Consider the following 25,147-nt stretch of genomic DNA (forward strand, 5'->3'; position numbering starts at 1 on the left):
AACACCATCCCAACCGTGAAGCACGGGGGTGGCAACATCATGTTGTGGGGGTGCTTCGCTGCAGGTGGGACTGGTGCACTTCACCAGTCCCTCCGGAGAAAAACATTTATGAAATGTATGCATTCACTACTGTAAGTCGCTCTGGATAAGAGCGTCTGCTAAATGACTAAAATGTAAATGTAAAAATGTATAAATCATATCAAAATCCTTATATTAAGCAAACCAGACAGCACCCCTTTCTAGTTTATTTATTTATTTACTGATAGCCAGCGGATAACTCCAACGCAGATATCATTTACAAATTAAGCACGTCTGTTTAGTCCGCCAGATCCGAGGCAGGAGAGATGCATCTTGAGAATTGCATGAATTGGACCATTTTCCTGTCCTGCTAAGATTTCAAAACGTAACGAGTACTTTCGGTGTCATGGAAATTGTATGGAGTAAAAAGTACATTATTTTCTTTAGGAATGTAGTACAGAATGTAGTAAAAAGTTACAATTTTCAAAAATATAAACAAGGTAAAGATACCCCCCAAAACAACTTCCCTTACTGCAGTGGCCTAAATCAGGGCCACACAGAGTGACTATTGGTAGTCTTAAACAAATCTACTTTGAAACAAAAATATATGGTTATGGGCTTAAAAAAAGAACATACCTGTACAATGTCAGATATAGAGTTGGAAAGTATTCCTGAGTACCCCTCCCCCCACAAGGATGAGTCATGGATTATGTTTTAAGTGGCTGGCACTTATGATGCCAGCCACTCTTTCTTCATTTACTCCAATTCGCTGTTACCACTTTCATGAGATGAGAATAAACTGATGGAGTGACTTTAATCTTAGCATGTCAGAGCAGTAGTGAGGCTTCTCTCCTGTGTGTATCTGTTGGTGTGTTTTTAAGCTGCTCTGTTGAGATAAACTCTTCCCACTGTCAGAGCAGTAGTGAGGCTTCTCTCCTGTGTGTATAGTTGATGTGCTTTTAAGTGGCTCGAGAGAAATTCTTTCCATTGTCAGAGCATTGGTAAGGCTTCTCTTCGGTGTGTGTTCTCTGATGAACTTTTAGCTCAGCTGATGTTGTGAAGCATTTTCCACAGTCAGAGCAGAAGTAAGGCTTCAATCCTGTGTGTATATACTGGTGTGTTTTAAGGCTGCTCTGTTGAGAGAAACTCTTCCCACAGTCAGAGTAAGAGTATGGCTTTTCGCCTGTCTACACTTTCTGATGAACTGTCAGAGCTTTTGATGTTTTGAAGCTCTTCCCACAGTCAGTGCAGGAGTACGTCCTCTTTCCTGTGTGTATACGCTGGTATGTTTTAAAGTTGAAAAGTTTAGAGAAATAGTCAGAGCAGGGGTATGCTTTCTCTTCAGTGTGCACCCTCTGATGAACTGTCAGAGATTGTGATGGTGTGAAGCTCTTCCCACAGTCAGTGCAGGAATACATATTCTCTTCTGTGTGTATTTTTAGGTGTATTTTATTTATACAGCTTTGATAGAAATGGGGGCAGTGGTGAGACCTCTTTGCTCTGTGATTTTCCTGCTGTTGCTCTCTGGATGTTGAGTTTCAACACTGTCTCCTGTGTGAAAAACAGATGACAAAGTAAGTTTGTGTGATATACATATACACATATACTTCATATTAGTAGGTTGTACAATACAACAGTGGAATAAAACTATTATAAAAAGTGAGTAAGGAAAAATAAGCATAAACAACTATGAGCCCATACCATACCAGGATTGTGGCCAATTCCATTTAAATTCCAGATGTTCCTAGTTGAAAAGTATTAGAGCAACTTTTCATGCACAGTGAGAAGTTGCAATGAACAACAAGCTTTGCTGTGCAGTCTGGAGTTTATCAACGATATGCAATGTCAGAACTGCAGATTTCAACCTAGCAATAGACTGGGTCATAACTTATGGAGGTCTAACTTGTGAAGATAACGTATAGATAGAACCTGCTCTTACCATGATAAACAGATTTCCCAATCTCCCCCTCCTCTTCTTCATCTTGAATGTTGACATTCAGCTCCAGTGTTTGACAGTGTTCTTCCAGCTTCACTGATGCCATCTCTGGATCCTACGGTGCAAACTGCACTCCACTGTCACAATCAGGACAAAGTGACTTTAGGTTTGGACTCTGTGTGGAAGGATCCCAGTCATTAATAGAATCTGAGATCAACCTCCTGGTCCACTTCTGTGCATGTTACACCCCCTCCCTTTGTACTGTACGTATGAACACATTTTGAACAATGGCTGCCTTAAATGCTGTGGTGCTTACTAACACACTAGGAAAGGCTGTGGTAGACATGAGCCACCACAGGTGAGTTCACAGCTCTTTCACTCTGAGCATGCATATCAATGAGTCAACCTCAAATTGACCGTCAATACCAGTTCTACAAGACTATTAGCATAATCAACTGGGCATTTCAACAGGGTCTGTTGAAATGAATACTGTAGTGGTGTGAGAAAGGTTACACAAGCTTCCTCTCTGGTTCCATTCCCTAATAGTTAGTAGATCATTCCCGAATTACGGTGGTAATGCTGTCTGTCCCTGAACTTTGACACCATATAAAACCCTTTAAAAATAAGAAATAATATACATACAGTACCAGTCAAAAGTTAGGACACACCAACTCATTCCAGGGTTTTTCTTTATTTTTTACTATTTTCTACATTGTAGAATAATAGTGAAGACATCAAAACTATGAAATAACACATTTGTAATCATGTAGTTTGCAACAAATTGTTAAACAAATCAAAATATCTTTTAAATTTGAGATTCTTCAAAGTAGCCACGCTTTGCACATTCATGGCATTCTCTCAACCAGCTTCATTTGGTAGTCACCTGGAATGCATTTCAATTAACAGGTGTGCCTTGTTAAAAGTTAATTTGTGGAATTTCTTTCCTTCTTAATGTGTTTGAGCCAATCAGTTGTGTTGTGACAAGGTAGGGTTGGTATACACAAGATAGCCCTATTTGGTACAATACCAAGTCCTTATCATGGGAAGAACTGCTCAAATAAGCAAAGAGAAACAACAGTACATTACTACTTAAAGACATGAAGGTACGTCAATGCAGAAAATGTCAATAACTTTCAAAGTTTCTACAAGCACAGTCGCAAAAACCATCAAGCGCTATGATGAAACCGGCTCTCATGAGGACCGCCACAGGGAAGGAAGACCCAGAGTTACCTCTGCTACAGAGGATTAGAGTTCATTAGAGTTACCAGCCTCAGAAATTGCAGTCCAAATAAATGCTTCAGAGTTCAAGTAACAGACACATCTCAACATCAGCTGTTCAGAGGAGACTGTGTCAATCAGGCCTTCATGGTCGAATTGCTGCAAAGAAACCACCACTAAAGGACACCAATGAGAGGAAGAGACTTGCTTGGGCCAAGAAACACAAGCAATGGACATTAGACCGGTGGAAATCTGTCTTTTGTGTTTTGTGAGACGCAGAGCAGGTGAACGGATGATCTCCGCATGTGTGGTTCCCACCATGAAGCATGGAGGAGGTGGTGTGATGGTGTGTGGGTGCTATGCTCGTGACACTGTCAGCAATTTATTTAGAATTCAAGGCACACTTAACCAGCATGGCTACCACAGCATTCTGCAGCGATACGCTATCGGCTATCCCATCTGGTTTGCGCTTAGTGGGACTATCATTTGTTTTTCAACAGGACAATGACCCAACACAGCTCCAGGCTGTGTAAGGGGTATTTGACCAAGGAGAGTGATGGAGTGCTGCATCAGATGACCTGGCCTCCACAATCACCCGACCTCAACCCAATTGAGGTGGTTTGGGATGAGTTTTTTTCATTTATTTTACAAGGTAAGTGGACTGAGAACACATTCTCATTTACAGCAACGGCCTGGGGAATAGTTACAGAGGAGAGGAGGGGAATGAATGGGCCAATTGTAAGCTGGGGATGATTAGGTGACCGTGGTGGTATGAGGGCCAGATTTGGAATTTAGCCAGGACACCGGAGTTAATACTCCTACGATAGGTGCCATGGGATCTTTAGTGCCCAGAGAGTCAGGACACCCGCTTAATGTCCCATCCAAAAGACAGGACCCGACACACGGCAATGTCCCCAATCACTGTCCCCTGGGGCATTGGGATATTTTTTATTTTGACCAGAGGAGAGTGCCTCCTACTGGCCCTCCAACACCAATTCCAGCAGCATCTGGTCTCCCATTTAAGGACTGACCAGGAGCGCAGTGAAAGAAAAACAGCCAACGAGTGCTCAGCATATGTGGGAACTCCTTCAAAGACTGTTGGAAAAGCATTCCAAGTGAAGCTGGTTGAGAGAAAGCCAAGTGTGCAAAGCTGTCATCAAAGCAAAGGGTGGCTACATTGAAGAATCTAAAATATACTGCTCAAAAAAATAAAAGGGAACACTAAAACAACACAATGTAACTCCAAGTCAATCACAGTTCTGTGAAATCAAACTGTCCACTTAGGAAGCAACACTGATTGACAATAAATTTCACATGCTGTTGTGCAAATGGAATAGACAACAGGTGGAAATTATAGGCAATTAGCAAGACACCCCCAATAAAGGAGTGGTTCTGCAGGTGGGGACCACAGACCACTTCTCAGTTCCTATGCTTCCTGGCTGATGTTTTGGTCACTTTTGAATGCTGGCGTTGCTTTCACTCTAGTGGTAGCATGAGACGGAGTCTACAACCCACACAAGTGGCTCAGGTAGTGCAGCTCATCCTGGATGGCACATCAATGCGAGCTGTGGCAAGAAGGTTTGCTGTGTCTGTCAGCGTAGTGTCCAGAGCATGGAGGCGCTACCAGGAGACAGGCCAGTACATCAGGAGATGTGGAGGAGGCCGTAGGAGGGCAACAACCCAGCAGCAGGACCGCTACCTCCGCCTTTGTGCAAGGAGGAGCAGGAGGAGCACTGCCAGAGCCCTGCACAATGACCTCCAGCAGGCCACAAATGTGCATGTGTCTGCTCAAACGGTCAGAAACAGACTCCATGAGGGTGGTATGAGGGCCCGACGTCCACAGGTGGGGGTTGTGCTTACAGCCCAACACCGTGCAAGACGTTTGGCATTTGCCAGAGAACACCAAGATTGGCAAATTCGCCACTGGCGCCCTGTGCTCTTCACAGATGAAAGCAGGTTCACACTGAGCACGTGACAGAGTCTGGAGACGCCGTGGAGAACGTTCTGCTGCCTGCAACATCCTCCAGCATGACCGGTTTGGCGGTGGGTCAGTCATGGTGTGGCATTTCTTTGGGGGGGCCACACAGCCCTCCATGTGCTCGCCAGAGGTAGCCTGACTGCCATTAGGTACCGAGATGAGATCCTCAGACCCCTTGTGAGACCATATGCTGGTGCGGTTGGTCCTGAGTTCCTCCTAATGCAAGACAATGCTAGACCTCATGTGGCTGGAGTGTGTCAGCAGTTCCTGCAAGAGGAAGGCATTGATGCTATGGACTGGCCTGCCCGTTCCCCAGACCTGAATCCAATTGAGCACATCTGGGACATCATGTCTCGCTCCATCCACCAACGCCACGTTGCACCACACTGTCCAGGAGTTGGCGGATGCTTTAGTCCAGGTCTGGGAGGAGATCCCTCAGGGGACCTAATCTGACTGTTAAAACAAAAGTTTCTAACCCATTAAACCAAACTAACAGGGAACATAGGGTTTACTTTTTAAGGCAAACTTAGACAGAGGCAAATTTCATTTAAAGGGAACTGTCAGCTCGCTTTATTGCCATTTCGTTACATTAAGATGTACATTAGACAAAAATGTTGACATCGTTCCCCTAAAAAAGACAAACGTGACAACATACAGATAGCTCTGTCCAATTGAACACACCTTAACCTGGAAGTACAAGCAGTCACATCTTCCTTCATAGATCATAATGTATGTTATTCAAACACTTGAGATATTTCCTGTCATGCAGCACCTCATGTCATGTGTTTCAGATGTAAACAAATATACAGGTAAATAACCAGTCCTTGCCAAAGGAATTATGAGGGAAAATGGAAGTAAATCTTGGAATGACCATACAAATTACAAACAAGCTGAATAAAGACTTAATTTGATTGTAACCTGGTATTTGGTTATGTTTAAAATAGCAATTCTTATGTACTGCATGTCCCATCAAACACTGAATTAAGTTGTAACAAACTATATTCCCCAGATGAATAACTCTGCCCAGATTTGAGATATAAAAAAAATATTTTTAAAGAACATTGTGCCAATTTGCAACAGGGAAAATTGCTTTTGGTAGACTTCAATGTCACTGTATAACCACTGTCTAACCATCACAATGCCACTACAACATGATCAGCCCCCAACTAGTTGAACAGAGAGTTTCTTCAGGGTAGTGATTGCCTTGCAGGTAGTAACAAATACTGCATAATACTGTCATAAGTCTGTCTGCATGAAAGGAGCACACCAAACAAATACATTAACAATATTGCTTCCTGGTAATAGCCTCCATCTGATTTGAGGAACCCCAAACATGAATATTACACGAGCTGTGTTGCAGGAAGAGATTTATAACAAAAAAGAAACAGTCTTCTACTGTGTGTTACCCATCAAAATGTCAACATTTCATGTAGGTGGCTGAGTGTTCATTTGAATTACAGCTCTGGTGTAGAATAACAAAGTGACCTGAAAAAAAAAAAACACCTTGTAGCATTATAAATACCGTGCAAACAGAGTGGTTATAAATACAAATAACGCAGTAGGAATGGAAATGTTTTAAAAGGCTAGCAGATGAGGTGCACATTAGCCGGCTGTCATTTAACTGCCTTACGTGAGAAACAGAGCGTCACCCAACTTCACATCTTCAAAAATCACCTGAATACAGAGCTGTATAGATTTTTTCCCAGAATAATGAACACAACAATAACACCAAAACTGTACCGAGTGTGCATTTTACATTTCAACTACAAAACAACTTGAACTGGTGTTGCTCTGAGTGAGTGCCGGCTAGCGCTCCGTACACAGACTCAGATGTCACGGAGGTCAAATCCTTTTCGTGTTTGAAGTGGAATCAACGTGACGTATTGCGTTGGTCCATTAAATAACATGTGCTTTTGAGGGCTGAGGTCCGATGGAAGCAACAGGTGGCCATGTGGCGAGTACTTGTTGCCACCTCGTACTGTACATACAGGATGGTGTCTCGTTATTAGACAGGCTCCAAGTTCAGGGTGAGTCTCACTTGGATTTTAACGTTTCGGTTTCTCTTCAGAGACTTCCATTTCACTACCAGAGCTGGGCGACAAACGAGGCGGTTATCACCTCTGCCACTGCTATAGGGTGAATAGGAAATAGCCAGTCATATTCACAACAGTCCGCGACCAAGCTAAAACTCCACCGGCTCGGCGGAGATCACAGTAAGCCCCTACTCCAGACGGCTCAAGAAGCAGGTTCCTTCATTCAGGGGCTAAGGAGTCACAAAGCCTATGGACAGATGAACTGGCCAAACTGCCAAAACAGTTTTACAACACCTTGGGTTTACAGAGGTCAACCTGATCAATCAAGTAGGTGTATGAGCCTGATGACATGGTCACCAGAAGGCAGTGGTTAGAGCGGGGAGCTGCGTAGTGTGTGTGTTTACGTATGTGTGTGTAAGCGCATGCGTCAGTGTATGTGTGTATGTAAGGGGGAGGGGATCCTGCTACGGGGGAACAGATGGACAGTCAGCAGCCTGTCTGTCATCGTGACCCTCCTGTGACGACCCTGACACAGCATCACTCCAAACCTCTACAATCCTTGCCCTCTAATTGGCTGACTGCCACTTTACATAGAGCTGCTGCAGTATACAGTACAGAGATTGTCTGTGGTTCTTATGTGGTCTTCTCATGCTGGATCTGATAGTAACACGCCTGACAGACAGAGGGAAATAAAATGAATATATTATACAGATAGTTACAGATCCATTTATTCCCTATGAAGCAGTGTGTTTAAGCGTGCATCGGTCACATTAACATGTTATGAGTATCTAAATAAGTTGAGTTTCAGTGCATGCATTTGGATGGTATCTGCCATAGAATGTATGCTGTGTGTGTGTGTGTGTGTGTGTGTGTGTGTGTGTGTGTATACCTTGAGTGTGGTGAACATGATGCCGTGTTCTCCGTGCTGTACACAGGGGTCCATCAGGTCCTCTATCAGACTCACCTCTGACCCCAGGTTCCTGATCCTGAAGAGAAACACAGCCTTGGTTAACCAGACACACACAACCAGTCAAAAGTCTGAACACCTACTCATTCAAGGGTTTTTCTTTATTTTTACTATTTTCTACATTGTAGAATGATAGAAGACATCAAAACTATGACATAACACATATGGAATCATGTTGTAACCAACAAAGTGTTAAACAAATCAAAACATATTTATGAGATTCTTGAAAGTAGCCAACCTTTGCCTTGATGACAGCTTTGTACACTCTTTGCATTCTCTCAACCAGCTTCACCTAGAATGTTTTTCCAACAGTCTTGAAGGACTTCTCACATAAGCTGAGCACTTGTTGGCTGCTTTTCCTTCACTCTGCCCTCCAATTCATCCAAAACCATCTCAATTGGGTTGAGGTCAGGTGATTGTGGAGGCCAGGCCATCTGATGCAACACTCCATCACTGTCCTTCTTGGTCAAATACCCCACACAGTCTGGAGCTGTGTTTTGGGTCATCGTCCTGTTGAAAAACAAATGATAATCCCACTAAGCCCCAACCAGATGGGATGGCGTATCGCTGCAGAATGCTGTGGTAGTCATGCTGGTTAAGTGTGCCTTTGAATTCTAAATCATTCACAGACAGTGTCACCAGCAAAGCACCCCGACACCACCTCCTCCATGCTTCACGGTGGGAACCACATATGTGGAGATCATCCGTTCACCTACTCTGCGTCTCACAAAGACACGACGGTTGGAACCAAATCTCAAATTTGGACTCAGACCAAAGGACAGATTTCCACCGGTCTAATGTCCATTGCTTGTGTTTCTTGGCAGAAGCAAGTGTCTTCTTATTGGTGTCCTTTAGTAGTGGTTTCTTCTTCAGCAATTCGACCACGAAGGCCTGATTCACACAGTCTCCTCTGAAAAGTTGATATGTGTGTTACTTGAACTCTGAAGAATTTATTTGGGCTGAAATATCTGAGTCTAGTAACTCTAATGAACTTGTCCTCTGCAGCAGAAGTAACTCTGGGTCTTCCATTCCTTTGGCGGTCCTCATGAGAGCCAATTTCATCATAGCGTTTGAAGGTTTTTGCAACTGCACTTGAAGAAACATTCAAAGTGCTTGAAATGTTCGGGATTGACTGACCTTCATATCTTAAAATAATGATGGACTGTCATTTCTCTTTGCCTATTTGAGCTGTTCTTGCCATAATATGGACTTAGTATTGTACCAAATAGGGCTATCTTGTGTACACCAACCCTACCTTGTCAAAGCACAACGGATTGGCTCAAACGCACTAAGTAGAAAAGATATTCCACAAATTAACAAGGTACACCTGTTAACTGAAATGCATTCCAGGTGACTACCTCATGAAGCTGGTTGAGAGAATGCCAAGCGTGTACAAAGCTGTCATCAAGGCGAGGAGTGGCTACTTTGAAGAATCTCAAATATATTTTGATTTGTTTAACACTTTTTTGGTTACTACATGATTCCATGTGTGCTATTTCATAGTTTTGATGTCTTCACTATTATTCTACAATGTAGAAAATAGTAAAAATAAAGAAAAACCCTGGAATGAGTAGGTGTCCAAACTTTTGACTGGTACTGTAAATAGATTTGTAGTTCTGATTCTAATTGGATAAAAATCAGATTTCTGTGCATCTCTCAGGAACATAGAGACGTGTGTGTGTGTGTTCTCATCGACTCACCGGGCGCGCAGTACCACGTAGAGGAACACAGGAAACAGGTCGTCCATGGACCACAGGAAGTTATCCTCCAGAGATGACATCACTTCCTTTGTGATCTCCTCGAATGTCAGCTGGATCACCTGCAGCTTGTCGGATGGGGTGAACGTTGTGCTGAAAAAAAAAAAGTCTTAATACACATCAACCACAATATCATAAAAGTGCATGAGACTCATTCATGACGATATAGTACTGCTCTGGATAAAGTGTACCTGATCTGCTGTAAAGTCTCCGTTGCCGAGGCAAAACAGGCGTCTTTTGTACTGGACACAACCTAGAAAGAGGAGAGAGACTGTCAGTAAGGACAATCTAACATGTACTTGATGTAATTGTTGTAGTTCACCCACAGGAGGGCAGTGTGATTCAGAATGTGCTTAGTGTCATACCTCGGTCTTCTCCCCCAACACTGGAACCGAAACCGGCCAAAACTTACTGAAAGCAAAAAGATATGAATTTTTCATGCTATAACTACAGTATTTTCCAGGTCAGGACCGTCAAGTTACATGATCGGGAAAAAAATAAATAAAATTGGGTCCTTTTCATTTAGCCTCGTAAGACTATCTTGACCTCGCAAGCTTACATTCTGTTTCGCTACACGGATTCAACAGAATGTACGATTGCAAGATCAGAAGGGTCGCAAGAGGCTACTATTCATTCCCAACCTCAATTGGTCAGTCCGAGAGAGACTCACTGTTGCACGCCGAGGAAGGCGAGCAGGGCCACGTCTGGCTGTTTGTTGAGGCGGAGGACACACTCCCAGTACACGTCGTCCTCCCTCTCCTTCTCCAGAGCGTACAGGGTGAAGAGAGGGGGGTAGAGACGAGGCAGCAACACCGGCAGGAGCAGAGCGGAGCTACTCACCACACGCCTGGGGAAACCACACATTCAGGGGCTTAAATACTTCATTTTTCTTCTGGAAGGAAACCGTAAAGAACAGTGACATATGCTCTTTTACATAAGACATACTGTAACGTAATCAACTATAGTTTTGTACATAATCCTCCATAGGTAGCTCCCATTGGACCCTCCACTGCAAAACAGATCCATGATATAGACGTGCTCTCAATCAAATAAACAGAACTACATAGCCTACATATTTATCTAGAAGTAATCTCTAAGACAATGGATTCAGTATATGACTGCTGCGTAGCCACACCACTGAAGACTCTCCACAGGCTCCAACCAGGGAGGGTGGATATGCTATGGTCGTACCCAGGTTTGGGGGATTCTAGCTGGGTGTCTGCGCAGTTGGAGTCCTTCTTATCCTGGGGGTCAGAGGATGGTTCAGGGATCGCTCCACCCTCCTCAGGCAGATCTGGAAACAGGAACCTGAACGACACAAACAAACATCACACATACAGTACATGGCTTAAACAGGCTAGCCTAGGGTCAAACTGAATGGAAAAATGGTATCTAACTGTTTTAGGCAATATACACACACCTGACGAGCTGGAAGATGCGGGCCAGGTAGGACATGATCTCGTTGACAGCCTGCAGCAGGAGGCGGCGGTTGGCCCCCACCCCCACGTAGGTCATCCTGTAGACAGCCACCAGGGTCTCCATCAGCCTGCCCAGGGGGTGCAGGGGCGTGTCACATGCCTGGGGGGGGGCACAAAATGGAGGACAGTGAAGGTTAATGTGCGAGTTTCAGGATATTGATATTTTGTGGTGTTAAGTCAGAGGTTAGAACTAAAGAGTAAATCAGTATGAACAAGGACACCTCAGGACCACAGTTCAGACATCTCTTCATGATTATTAGAAAAACAACTTGACTCATACTGAAGGATATTGCTTGTCAGACACGTTGGTGCGTGGATCCATTGGCTGAGGGGGACTAGGAGGGTTAGTAAGTCACCTGGGGGTCGTTGGCTCACCTTGATGAGGTAACGCCGGATACTGTCATACTTCTCCATGGTAACAGGACCAACATGCTGCTGAGGGATGAACTCCAGACTCTCCAGAGTTCTGTTTTGAGTCCGACTCAGGTTCATCTCCGGGCTGCAACACACATCAATATCACTTAGACTACTGTACTCTGTGTGTGTGTGTGTGTGTGTGTGTGTGTGTGTGTGTGAGAGTAAGAAATAGTGAGTGTGAGGTGGAAGTACTGTGTGTGATCTCTGTTCTCTCTACCTGTCTCTGTGCTGTCTCCTGCTGGTGGTCAGGGCTACAGCGATGTTCTCCCAGGCTCGCTGGTTCTCTCCCTGGCCAGGGGCCTCACAGCCCAGCCTCATCCAACACTCCTCAAACACTACCCTCCACTTCTCCTCCGGACGCACTGCCAGGCGCCCCAGCTTACTGGAGACGCACATACAAGGAATTAATACACTATTTCTATGTTCACATACACTTTCACCGGGTTAATTTAAAAACCTTTTTTCAAGGCATAGATGCAAAAACATGTCCTGCGAACAGACAGCCTTGCAATTTATTTGTACATATAATATTTTTTTTTTTAAACACTCAAGATCAAAATCTTTGAATATGCTAATCCTCCACCATACTAAAACCAATAGCACAGAGACGTACACAGCGCGGCCCTTGTCCCCGTCTGAGTCGTAGAGGTTGGGTTTGAAGAAGGATCCGGTGACCTTCAGGCCGGAGCCCCACTCCCCGGTGAAGGAGCCCTCAAAGTAGTCCCCATTAGGCATGGTCAGCACACCCTGAGAGATAGGGACAGCAATGTGCCGTATTATACATGTGTCTGCACAAATGTATGTGTGAGAGACAGTGTTCAGGCTTGTTTGCGCGTCGCTCTTCTTTCACTGACCTTTCCGTTGAGAGTCCAGTCCTCCGAGAACTCTCCTTCATATGTGGTGTTGTCCTCAGACAGTAGGACTCCTGTGCCCTGAGACAGCGAGAAAATTTTTTGAAAAATGGAGAGGTGATTATCTTCCTCTCCTCTAACACCTTGGCGCTAACGTTCAGCTAGCGTCAGGAGGAAGAACCCCACTGCCCAGGACTCACTTGCATCTTGTTGTTGTTGAAGGCCCCCTCGTAGTACAGGCCAAACTGGGTTACTATGACGCCCGTGCCCTGCCGCTGGTCATCCTGCCACATGCCCATGTACTTCTCTCCTCTGACGGAACAACACAGGTCACCACTTCAGATATACTAATACCCTTTCCACACTATCAATCCAACCCCAACCGTACTGAGCTAGCTGGATGCGTAACCAGGCCAGCTCGGTAGTTTAGTGCGGTAGTATGAAAATGGTGGGCTGGAGCGGTTCGCTACCTGGTGATGTCATCAAAAACGCCGTAGCCCGTCTTCTTGTCGTGCACCCATTGGCCGATGAAGACGCTGGGGGAGGAGGAGTTCAGCGTGCCGCTGCGCAGCATCCCGTGACCGTGGCGCATGTTGTCCTGGAACGAGCCATCATACAACTCACCTGTAGCATACCTGCATAGACGACAGTCACATTGGTAGGATACACAGCGGAAACCCTACAGCCGATGTACACAGACATGCCTTCAAACTCCAGGTCACGCTTTAAAAAAAAAAAAAAAAAAGGGTGATTTTTAACCTTAAGGGACTTTGTTAAATAACGTTGAACTCCTCACAAAGCCAAACAGACTCACTTATATGTTCCGATGCCGTGCATCTTCCCTTCTTTCCAGTGGCCTTGATAGTGGTCGTTCAGGTTCAACGTCTTGCTGGGCATAACGTAATCTCCAAAACTATGACCCATAAACAAACAGCAGAGCAATGAGAAACGCCTTTATTTCTGACTACGGCGATTGACACATTGATCGATTTACACTGACTGACCCATCCTCCAGTCCGTTCTTGAACGTCCCAGTGTAAATTCTCCCATCAAGCCACTTCACCACACCCCTGGAAACAAGGACACATACACAACAAGTCAGCGCTTTCCTACAACCCCTCAATTTTCAATTCATTGTGACTGTACGGAAGTGGAACCAGAAGCACCAGGTCCTGATTCCCTCCTTCCCCAGCCAGACCCACCTCCCATTGGGCTTGCCGGCCAGCCAGCGGCCCTCGTAGGTGGCCTCCTTCAGACGGCTGTCCTTGTAGAAGGTGTAGGAGGCGGTCCGGGAGATGGGAGGCTCCGCCCTCTGCCCTGCCCCTGAGCCTGACTGCCCCGCCCCACTCATGGCCTGGTCCACCGCCTGGTTGATGGAGCGAAGCCACTTGGCCTGGAGAACACAGGTCGGTTAACAGCCATATTGAAGTGAATTTAATTGAACTGAATGGGTTGTTACACTACCTGTCACCACACGCTCCACAAACAGAACCCAACTAGGCAGCTTTACAAGAACCTACAAAGACACAACCACTACATACTTGTAACCTGAACAGGTGAGTAGTGAAGCCTGGCTATTGGCCTACCTTCTCCATGGAAGAACAGGCCAACAGGGTGAACGTCTCCTCAGGTGAGACCACCTTCAGTCCATGCCTGGATGGAACACAGCACAGCTCAGCTGAGGCAGCGTTTCACAAACTCTGTCCTGGGGACCCCAAGGGGTGCACGTTTTGGGTTTTGCCCTATCACTACACAGCTGATTCAAATGATCAAAGCTTGATGATTAATTGAATCAGCTGTGTAGTGCTTGGGGGAAAAATAAAAATAAAAACGTGCATCCTTTGGGGTCCCCAGGACCGAGTTTGGGAAACCCTGAGCTAAGGGGTCAATAACACACCAGTTAAACACTGATTGGGCAGATAGGGTGATTGACAGACTCACAGGCCAGTGTTCTCCTCCGGGATGGGCTCGACCCACAGTGTGGCCAATGGGAAGACGTGGTGGGTGGAGAACTGCAGGGGAGGGAGGGAAGAGAGAGAGAGAGACATCAGTATGCCGATACACTCAGCTACAGATAGAGTACACTGGTTCAACAGTCAGGGAAGTAGTCAGGGCACGGGAGCTAACACAGTCACATGACCTAGGAGATGCCAATATGCATGGCACACGGAGAGGCGAGGGCGACAGGGCACGAGGCAGGCCGACAGACACAGCACACAAGGTGGAACCGACGGGGACTAAAAACGCTCACTACGTCATCAAAACACAAGAAAAACGTTCTCCTGGGATTAAACATAAATCAAAAAAGGAACAGAAACTGTTTGAGAGAAGTGAACCTGAGACGGCTGATCCTCACGTGTTGTGTCACATGGTTTCAGAGTAATGATAACTAAGGCTCCAAATAGCAAAAACTAAAAATAAAAAAATGGGCCAGAAGGCATCTTAGTTAGATAACCAAGACGCACACATTGGGAAGACCCAATAACGCCAGTGTTAACTTCAGATTTGTGTTTATATTGACGTCTGTAAGCAGAGTCAACATGTTGCTAAGACTACGACCAGGTCATAAAAGTAGGCAATATACTACAGAGAGCCTTAGTTATTAAAAGGTATCAGTTCAGCTTTAGGAACACACAGTATCCTGAGGCTAGCATCAGAGGGCAGGGGGCACTGGGCTCGGCTGAGGAGAAGCTGCACACTGTAGAGTGGTGTACAGAACCCGCTCCGAGGCTCCTAACGTTCAGGAGCAGCTGTATTAGTTAAAGCCTGAGGGAGAAGGCAGAGAAGGTAAATAACCACCATTCTTTACTGTGAGCTTCAAGAAATCAAGGCTTATTCCAGCCAGGTGTTAGTACACCATAGGTGCATGAAGAAGGTCAGAAAAAAACTGTGTCTGTGTTATTTCAAGCTGTGAAGCCGGTGTTTGTGGTTTAGGACAGGCAGAAGGTGCCTAAAGAGCTGCTACATCAAACCTATGTCCTAAGCCAAGCCCTGGCCACTGCATTGACTAGGGGGTCAGTACACTGGCTGCTGCTGCATACTTACAAGGCTTTTATAGGGAACCACACCCTGATAGGACAAAGACAAATACACAACTTGATAGAAGTCAGTCAACACACCAGATATATTCATACCAAATGCTCTGAGGGTGTTAAAAACGAATAAAAAAAATTTAAAAAGTGAATGAAAGAAAGAACGAACGAAGTAAAGGACATTGGCACCTTTGTAAGAGCCAGCTGTAAGAGCTGTGAGAAGCTGTGTTTACCTGAGCGTGGACGAGCGCATCATTGAAGAGGATGAACCAGTTGACAGAGAACCTTCCGGAGTTCTGTAGCGTCAGGGCCTTGTTACTGCTCTCACAGATCAGCCTCCGGCGGGGCTTACGCAGGGAATCCTAGTGCAGGATCACCAGGTCAAATGGGATAAGAGGTTGGTAAAACTGGAGATTTTGGCCTGAATAAAAGCTCTTATACCCATTTCACACTATGGAGCCAAACCGAACCAAGCTGTACTGTGCTGGCTTGATTATAAATCCACCATAATTGCTGGAACCATGCTTGAAAGGACAATGTGAAAAGAAAATACCTGAGCGAGCACAGTATGTTGGCATTGGCTCAATAGTGTGAATCTGGCACTGATTACTGTGGTCAAACCGACTGACCAGGCCACTGACCGTCATCTTGCCAGGGAAGCTCTTCCAGAAGTGGTATGTGTACTCTGCCTCCTTCCTCCTCCTCTTCAGATGAAGAGCCAGGGCTTCAAACTTAGAGCAGCCATCCTGCAGCTTCTGGTAGTCCACTGAGCTCTAGAGAGACAGACACACAAGAAAGTGAGAGTATGTATGAAGGTGTGTGAGCGTGTGCGCGCGCGCGTGTGTGTGTGTGTGTGTGTGTGTGTGTGTGTGTGTGTGTGTGCACGCCCCGGTCCTCGTTCCTCCACGTACCACCTCGAAGCAGGTTCCCAGTTTGAGCAGCAGCCTGCCATACTCATGAAGGTGTCTCATGGGCAGGTAGAAGAGAGTCACCAACAGGTCACTCAGAGGAATGTTCTCCTCGCTGGACTCTGCCAGCCGCTGCAACAGCTCTGGACACTTCCCAAAGAATTCTCTGAGCAGAGGAACAGAAGATGGTGGAGGGGATGGAGGGAGGAGAGGATGGCGAACAGAGGAGAGATGGAAAAGGAAATAAGAGATTTCCTGTTTTAATTCACCGTTCACCTTTCCAGTTAAAAAGGGTAATTCAGTCGCTCTTGGTTGAAGCCTTGATGAAGAAACACATTAGTTTATGATTAAGCAATATGGCACCTCGGGGGTTTGTGGTATATGGCCAATATACCACAGCTAAGGGCTGTTCTTATGTATGACGCAACACGGAGTCCCTGGATACAGCCCGTAGCCGTGGTATATTGGCCATATACCACAAACCCCCGAGGTGCCTTATTGCTATTATAAACTGGTTACCAACGTAATTACAACCGTATAAAAAAAATGTTTTGTCATACCCGTGGTATTGTCAGCCAATCAGCATTAAGGACTCAAACCACCCGTTTCATAATTAAAAACAACCCATAATAATTAATCCTTTGACTTTTCCCTTTCCAATTAAAGCTGCATGAGCTTCCTGAGTCTCTTCTTGAGTCTCGAGGCATCAAACAGCTGTTCTCTGACACAGGCCTAGGTCAATGTTAAGGATAATGAGCACACAGGCCTAGGTCAATGTTAAGGATAATGAGCACACAGGCCTAGGTCAATGTTAAGGATAATGAGCACACAGGCCTAGGTCAATGTTAAGGATAATGAGCACACAGGCCTAGGTCAATGTTAAGGATAATGAGCACACAGGCCTAGGTCAATGTTAAGGATAATGAGCACACAGGCCTAGGTCAATGTTAAGGATAATGAGCACACAGGCCTAGGTCAATGTTAAGGATAATGAGCACACAGGCCTAGGTCAATGTTAAGGATAATGAGCACACAGGCCTAGGTCAATGTTAAGGATAATGAACATATAGTATAACGGGCACGCAAATGGTAAGGATAATAAGCTAGGGCTGCTAGATGTCCTTGTGTGTGTGTGTGTGTGCGCGTGTGTGTATACTCACAGCGAGGGCTTGGCCAGCGCCTGGAAGCCCCCCATCACCAGGAAGTTACCCACAGAGCAGCAGTACCTGGCAGGGTGCGATGAGGAGGGAGAAGGAACGTAAAGAGAGGAGAGGTCATTATACACACAGAACTGCATGTAAACAACCTATTAAAAACCAGTGGGAGTGTCAGACATTGTGCGTTTGTGTACACAACTGTACATACTCATTGTACGTGTCCAGGAAGATGCTGGCATGCTCCAGCATAACCAGGTTTTTAAACTCCCGGCGGCGTCGCAGGTTGGCGGTGAGGGAGGCAGAGTGCTGGCCAGTCAGGTGACAGAGGTGGCTATAACACCTCGCCAGGCTCCGTAGCAGCACAGTGGACGCCGGGCCTAGAGCCGTACTCAACGACTCTGAGGGGTAGACGGAGAACACGCCACACACACACACACACACACCGGTTAACAAAGACTATGTGAAAGAACACACACATCCAACAGAAACCAACCTAATACTTACTAACTTACTCTATTCCAGCACACGGTTAACCAAAAGTTACAGGTCTGTACGGATAATAACATTTAACAAAATCAAAGCTTTATGCCAGATCTTTTTGAATCCCATTATAATAAAAAAAACTCATCCTTCTGCCTCTCCCTAACCTCTGACCCCCGGCCTCTGTCCAGCGGCGCTGTAGCAGCAGCGGTAGTTCTCACCCAGGTCCAACAGAGGGCGCAGTATGTGGTTCTTCACAGAGCTCAGCTTGCAGTAGAACTTCCTCTCGGCACTGGCCAGCTCGTGGAGGCTGGCGATGAAACCCATGACGTTGCGGTCGGCTAGCGCCACGCAGCTCTGGCCCCCCGCAAACACGCCGCTCACGTAGCCCAACTAAAACACGGATACACAAACACCACCGTCAGGCAAAACGTCAGTTGAAATCACGAAGCAGATGCTGGACTACACTAAAAACGGAACACAGCAAGAGTTCAGTACAGTGTGTGTGTGTGACCCACTACTCACGTTCATGCAGAAGGGGAGCAGCACTGGTTGCTGGGTGTAGCTGTACCCCTCTGTCTGGTCCTGGGGTGCGTCCTGCACCCCGTCTTTGACCTGCTGTCCGCTATAGTAAAGGATGGGCTGGTAGCAGTCCCCATCGGCCAGGAGGAGGGTGTGCTGCGCCCCCGCACCCACGTCCCATACACGGATCCCCTCAGACAGCTACCGGGTCACACCAGGGACAAACAGAGCAGATCAGATCACCGTACATACAGCCTTTTGTGTTGCGCTAGGCTTCTACAACTCTGTGGCCTTGTGGTTAGAGTGTCCACCCCGAGATTGGAAGGTTGGGAGCCCGATCCTCGGCCGAGTCATACCAAAGACTGTAAAAATGGGACCCGACGCGTCTCTGTTTGGCAATCAGCATTAAGAAGATAGATTGGAGGGAAGGCTCTGCGATAGACTAGTGTCCTGTCCAGGGGGTGTATTTGTACATCAAGCTGCCTCATGCTACAGATAAAGGTGATATGAACAGCTGCGTCTCGCACACGCCAAGGCTACTCACACTTATACAAACAGTCCTGCACAAATGCAATAGCTATATATATATATATATATATATGTCCTATGATTTGCAATCACTGTAAGCAGTGGAGGGTGCTTTCCATTGAGACTTAGCCCCACACCAGGGTGTCGCCTGTGTTTTATGTTAAGGCAGTCTTATTGTTTCCATCAGGAGACTTGTGGCGAGCAGAATCAACAACCTCCGCGTCATTCAAGACCGCTGCTTCGTGAGAAGGTGTTCAAGTTCACAGTTAGCCATTGTTAGTTCAATTAAAATCCGAAAAGAACCCAGGGCCTTGCCTTGGCTCCAAGTCAGAGCAGGGCGGCTGGAGCCACGGCCCAGTGAGACGCGGAAGCCGGCGAGCGTAGACGGAAAGAGAAAAGTCTCAGCCTTTCAGGGTAAAACACTGGGATAAATCCCCAGTGGAAATGTGGCGTTATTGTTCTATGACGGAGAGTGCTTTAATTGCTGTTGCAGAGTTTATTCACGTGGGTATATACGTTAGCAGTGTTTCTCCTAAGATTGTTTTCAGCAGCGGTGGCAAAGGTAGCAGGGAGCCAAAGAACACCCTTCACATGCATTGCCCAGCGGTGGGGCGTTGCTGCTGAATGAATAAAGGAGGTAAAGATTACTGTATGGGCACCATTTTCCTCAAATAAAGAAACACACTCTTACCTTGGCAAGGCGAGGGATAGTAGTAGGAGACGCCATGTGTCCCAGCTGGCCAGAGCTGTTACTACCCCAGGAGAAGACCTTGAACACACACACGCACACAAACACACAAATGTTCACACAGTTGGGAGGAATCCCTCAGACTCAGATTCTCATGAGGAGTGATAATGTAGTTCCTGACCTGGGACTGTGCAGTCAGGGCCAGGGAATGATGTGCCCCAGCTGCCACAAGCACCACCTCCTTACTGCTCAGACACTTGATGCACAGTGGCTGCAGCCTGCAGGTCAGAAACACCTCTCAGTCAACAACCAGGGCCAAAGCATTTCAGAGTAGGAGTGCTGATCTAGGATCAGGTCCAACCTGTCCATGTAATCTTATTTATCTCAAAGGCCAAACAGATCCTAGATCAGATTCAGCGCTAATACTCTGATGCTTTACTGGTCTACACAACCGTCAATCATCATGGTTCTCATCCCCCAGCCCTCAGTGATTGGTGTAGAGTGGACACTGACCTGGGGAGGTTGTCCCCATGGCCTAGCTGGCCCTCCTCGCCCCGCCCCCAGCTCCACACCTCGGTCTGCAGGGAGGGGAGCAGCTCCCCGGCCTCTGGGAGCCCTCCCACAGGGGTGAGGGGCACCGCTCGCACCCTGGGCCGGCTGGCCCTCCGCAGCAACCTGGGGGACACTACAGACGGAGACAGACCGATATGTTTCTTAAAATGGTACATTTTCTACGCTTCCTCTCAAACCATGTTCAGTTACGGCGGTCAACTACAGCTAATGTTACGGATGAGGTCCTCTCTGTTCCACGGGTGAGTGTAAACAACTAAAGAAATGCTCAGGATGACTGGTTTAGTCATGGAGTGATCATCTACTCTGGAAATACAAAACATTTCTAAGCCCCTAAAATAACCCAGAAACGCAGCCCTCACAGCATCCTCCAGACGACGAGGCATTGAGACCCGCCGGAGCCAGGTCCAGTACCACAGTAAACGTATGGGAGGGAGTGTTAATGAGGACAGACAGACCGAGACGTCACTGGGGAGGCGTGGGTTGGTTGCTCCCACAGGGGGAGCCATCTGCCAGCCCACAGGGGGAGCCATCTGCCAGCCCACAGGGGGAGCAACCAAGAGAGGGGAGCGGTGAGCTGTCTGTCCCCTTCTTGGCTGCAGCAGGGAGCTAATAATAATAATCATTTGGTGGGTGTTTTCATTTGTCCCGTTTCACAGGACATGTACAAGCGTGTATTATATCCATGTGTCAAATTCGTTTCTTGCATATCCCAAATCCCCATAAGACACCCTCGGAGAGCTAGGGACAAATCCTACTGTTCAGCTGTCACCCTACCAAAGTGACAATAGAAGATTACTCCGTTACTGCAGGCCCTACCACTGTGACTGTTTCTCAAGAGATTATCAGGCCATCTTGTCCTCTCCACCCCCCCCCCTCCCCCTCACACACAAAGATACATCTTTTTCACACTGACTTCCTCAGTTCTCCTTCCCTCACGGACTCTCGCTCCCTTCTTCTCCGTCTTATTCTCTCACCCTCCCCTCTCCTCTCCTTCCTTCCTTTCTGGTTAAGTCCTCACATTAATATGGCCTCACATTCCTCTATGGCGGAGCGCTTTAATCTCAGAACAAAAACCACCGTTCACTGACTGTAACCCACATAACGTCACACACACACACACACACACACACACACACACACACACACACACACACACACACACACACACACACACACACACACAGACAGAGAGCCTTCACAGCAATCCCAAACATACTGTATAGTACTGTAGTTCAGATGGAGGATATGTTCGCAGGCTGGATGAGTGGGGACACACACACACACACACACACACACATACTTACACATCAGAGTATAGGAGGAAGATAAGAAGGATAAGAGGCGATGAGCAGAGGAGGAGGATAAGAGACAAACAGCGCATCTACCCTGAGAGAGGAGTCCAGGCAGAGAGAGACGTCGACTCAGGCCCTCGGCTTCCTCCTCACGGATGTCCCCGGTGCTGCAGCTCTTCTTCCCCTGCATGGACTCCTCCAGACGCACCCGCTCCTCCGCAGGGCCCCCTGGCACCCCACCGGGTACTCCTGCTACACCCCCAACCCCAGGGTAGTAGTAGTTAATCATCTTCTTCAGGGACAGAGCCTCGTAGGTGGAGACCACTCTCTCGCCCACGGCGGAGGCACAGGATGAGACCAGGCTGTTGAGGGCAGAGCTGGTGGTCACTGGCATGACCCCGGGGATGAGGTCAGAGGTCAGAAGGTCAAGGCTATCTGCTGGGGGCTGAAACAAACACAGGGTGCATTAGGCAACACACAAAAGAAAACTGACAGAAACAGGAAGACTTCCTGGACCTATAAGAAAAGCACATTTTAGTTTTCCTTAGCGAAAATGTTTTACCTTTGCGTGCCTTAATGAACACGACCCAGGAAACACAGCCTGACAGCTCATTGTCACTTTTCAAAAGACCTCAAACTACAAGAGAGTCTGTTTGTCACCCACCAAATGTGCAAAAATGTGTAGCTTTAGGCTTAAAGCAACAACTCATTATTACTAACCTGAAAACTTGCTCCTGCTATGGTCATCTTGGCAGTCTCATCAGCCAAAGAGGTGTCAGACAGTTTGAGATATTCTTTCACTGCCTGATCATCAGGGTAGGGGGAATTCCGAGACCCTGCAGCCCCCACACCTCCAACAGCTTGATCAGAGTCTGTCCCAGCAGCAGCGATGTCAGAGTCTGTGGTGGTTAAGACTTCCCCATTCTGTGCCACTGCCCTCCCACTCTCATAGTCTGTATGTTCTGTTATGGAGGGGTGGGGACCTGGCGCTGATGCCGAGGTATGAGAAGAGAGAAGGGGCTCTGAAGGGGAGCTCTGAAGCCCTAGTGGAGGGGACCTTCCAGGCCCCAGCCTGGCCTCTCCCTCAGCCAGCAACTCCACCCCTAGGGGGCAGTAATGACTATCTGAGATAATGACGTGGTCCTCCTTGTCCGTCATGGTGTAGAGCAGCTGGTGGCACTGGCCACACTTGTCTGGCAGGGGGCGCCGGGACTCCTGAGGGGGTAGGCAACGCACCAAGGCAAGGCTGTGGAAGGCCCCACAGGCCACCTGAAGGACATGTCTGCCCACCAGGTGCTCCACCTTTTGGGGCTTCCAAACGGGGAAGATGGTGGTGACCAGGCCCAGCTGGCAGCCGCTGCCCCAGGCCCACACCTCGTGCTGGGCAGAGAGAGCAAGGGAGTGCTGCTCCCCGCAGGCCAGCTCCAGGACACGGATGGTATGGGGGGGGCTGGTGTCGAGGTCCAGGACAGCCACTGGAGTAGGGTTGGGGACTACAGCGAGGCTGGACAGGCCACACTGGCCGAAGGAGTTCTCCCCCCACATGTGGACCCCGCCGTCCTCGGTAAGCGCCCCGCTATGGAAGCTGCCCGCTGCCACGGCGATCACGCGCTGGCCACTGAGAGCGCTCTCTAGGACAGGCTTCAGGGGGCCCGCCTCCGACACCTGGCTCTGTTTCCATGGGAACTCACCGAAGCTATACACCTGCCCGCCTAAATACATCACAACATTCCAGTCATTAGACAAAAGGATCTGTTAGAAATGATTGCCAGTAGTATGTGTACATCAGTAAACAAACCCAATGCAAAATATATGTATATTTTAATTATAGATCAAGCAGGCTAATCATAAATGTCAGAGTGTTGCAATTATATCAAAGGCTGTCCATTGACTCTCACCCTCCACCAGTAGAATCCCATGGCGTGTCCCCAGGGCAGCCTGCAGCACAGGCCTGGACAGGAGCACTCTCTCTGGGGTGACACTATAGGAGTAGCCCTTCCAGGTGTGGAGCAACCCTCGCTCCCCTGAACTGTCCTCCTTACCAGAGCTGGAGAATACATACAGAAGTAGACAGTCAGTCAGACACAAGTCATGTCTCAAGGATTCTGAACAACCACACTGACAAAGCATACATTGTTTTTGAATTACCAAGTTATAGTAGCTAGCTAGAGAAACAACAAGAACTTTGGTGAGGGCATAGAATATTATGAGTTGTCATACAATGATCACATAACATTTATTGACAACACCCGACCTAGGGGCAACACACCTTTTTCTCTGGGACTCCATCACTGAGATTTATCCATGGCAATGCTGATGCATAGACTGGTGAAATTCAACTTGAAAAACTCCAAATCCGTTTCTAAATTCAGCCCTGTATCGAATACGGTAAACAACATTGGACACAAGACAACTTACAAAAATGACTAGCTAATGGTAACACTGCCTAACTGAATTGCATGCAGACCCTACAGGTAGCTTCAAAATAACCAGCACGAGTGACAGTACGCGAGAGCTTGTGTTGTTGACGAGAGAGAGAGAGAGAGAGAGAGAGAGAGAGAGAGAGAGAGAGAGAGAGAGAGAGAGAGAGAGAGAGAGAGAGAGAGAGAGAGATTCTTTTCACGGTTTACATGGCTAGCTGTCAATCATGTTGGAGTGACGTAAACTAGCTAACACTGACCCCCCCCATTTGAGTAGCCAGCTAACTAACGTTAGCTAGATACTGTTAGCTATTTATTTGATGAAATACTATTTTCAGTCCATTAGCTAATGCGTTAGCTTGAAATGACGCAAATAGCTTGGAGGATTACGTCATGCCATAATTACTAGATGCCTACCAAAGCCTCTGACAGTCTCATTACTGTATTGACTTTTTTATAGTCGCCGTATAACTAACGTTAAATAGCAACTCCGAGCTGACATGTATCCTTCCACTTGCTCCTTGTACTGTAGCTACTGACCATGTATTATGCACAATCTGAGATACAATTGTCTTTCACTTACCGGTCCCCTGACCATGTCCATTTCCATTTCCATTTCTTCATAAACCTGTGAAATATACAGCGACTGAGTCATGCAAGGGATTAGCTGGGTAGCTAATTGCTATCCTTTTTATTTTCGCTTTGTCGTTGTGACCACAAGTTGAACGGAAGCCGAGAGGCCACAAAGCGTGCGTATTTTCTTGCATTTAAAAAAATAAATATTACATCGATTCTGTCAAGTAGCTTGCTTAGCTTTGTTAGCTATCTATTTTGAAATACACCAGATATGGAATCCTGCTGTTTTACGCTGTGATTTCCTATTTGATGAATGTG

General features: G+C 46.9%; 1 protein-coding gene across 5 annotated transcripts; it reads right to left on the reverse strand.

Moving 5' to 3' along the window:
* Nucleotides 1-5,691: 5,691 nt before the first annotated feature.
* On the reverse strand, nt 5,692-25,147 carry LOC115196027 (alsin). Of its 5 annotated transcripts, none has more exons than XM_029756490.1 (35): nt 24,837-25,147; nt 24,103-24,207; nt 23,732-23,880; nt 22,554-23,545; nt 21,927-22,278; nt 20,482-20,653; nt 20,150-20,246; nt 19,972-20,049; nt 18,756-18,953; nt 18,452-18,623; nt 17,959-18,148; nt 17,754-17,819; nt 16,597-16,759; nt 16,315-16,458; nt 15,919-16,047; nt 15,699-15,722; nt 14,595-14,665; nt 14,240-14,306; nt 13,856-14,046; nt 13,658-13,723; nt 13,468-13,566; nt 13,124-13,288; nt 12,854-12,965; nt 12,657-12,734; nt 12,416-12,549; nt 12,020-12,184; nt 11,761-11,884; nt 11,328-11,485; nt 11,099-11,215; nt 10,578-10,754; nt 10,273-10,318; nt 10,099-10,160; nt 9,851-10,000; nt 8,073-8,169; nt 5,692-7,855 (listed from the first exon to the last, which is right to left on the reverse strand). In XM_029756490.1, exons 2-35 carry the CDS (start codon nt 24,120-24,122, stop codon nt 7,817-7,819), a joined length of 5,064 nt encoding a protein of 1,687 aa, XP_029612350.1. In that variant the 5' UTR covers nt 24,123-24,207; nt 24,837-25,147; the 3' UTR covers nt 5,692-7,816. The 5 variants fall into 5 exon arrangements, with proteins under 5 accessions (XP_029612350.1, XP_029612348.1, XP_029612347.1 ...); XM_029756488.1 differs by having other exon boundaries at nt 16,327-16,458; nt 18,398-18,623; XM_029756487.1 differs by having other exon boundaries at nt 18,398-18,623.

Source organism: Salmo trutta, chromosome 6 (genome assembly GCF_901001165.1).
Source record: "Salmo trutta chromosome 6, fSalTru1.1, whole genome shotgun sequence".
In the NCBI taxonomy this organism is placed as follows: Eukaryota; Metazoa; Chordata; class Actinopteri; order Salmoniformes; family Salmonidae; genus Salmo; species Salmo trutta.

Bases quoted from the DNA above. Each gene is read 5' to 3' on its own strand.
- LOC115196027 (XM_029756487.1), bottom strand. From the start codon at position 24,122: ATGGAGTCCCAGAGAAAAAG. The intron at 14,307-14,594 runs GTGAGTCTGTCA...TGTTCCATCCAG, and splicing joins CCGGAGGAGAACACTGGCCT to GCATGGACTGAAGGTGGTCT. The intron at 11,216-11,327 runs GTGTGTGTATAT...TGTGTCGTTCAG, and splicing joins CGCATCTTCCAGCTCGTCAG to GTTCCTGTTTCCAGATCTGC.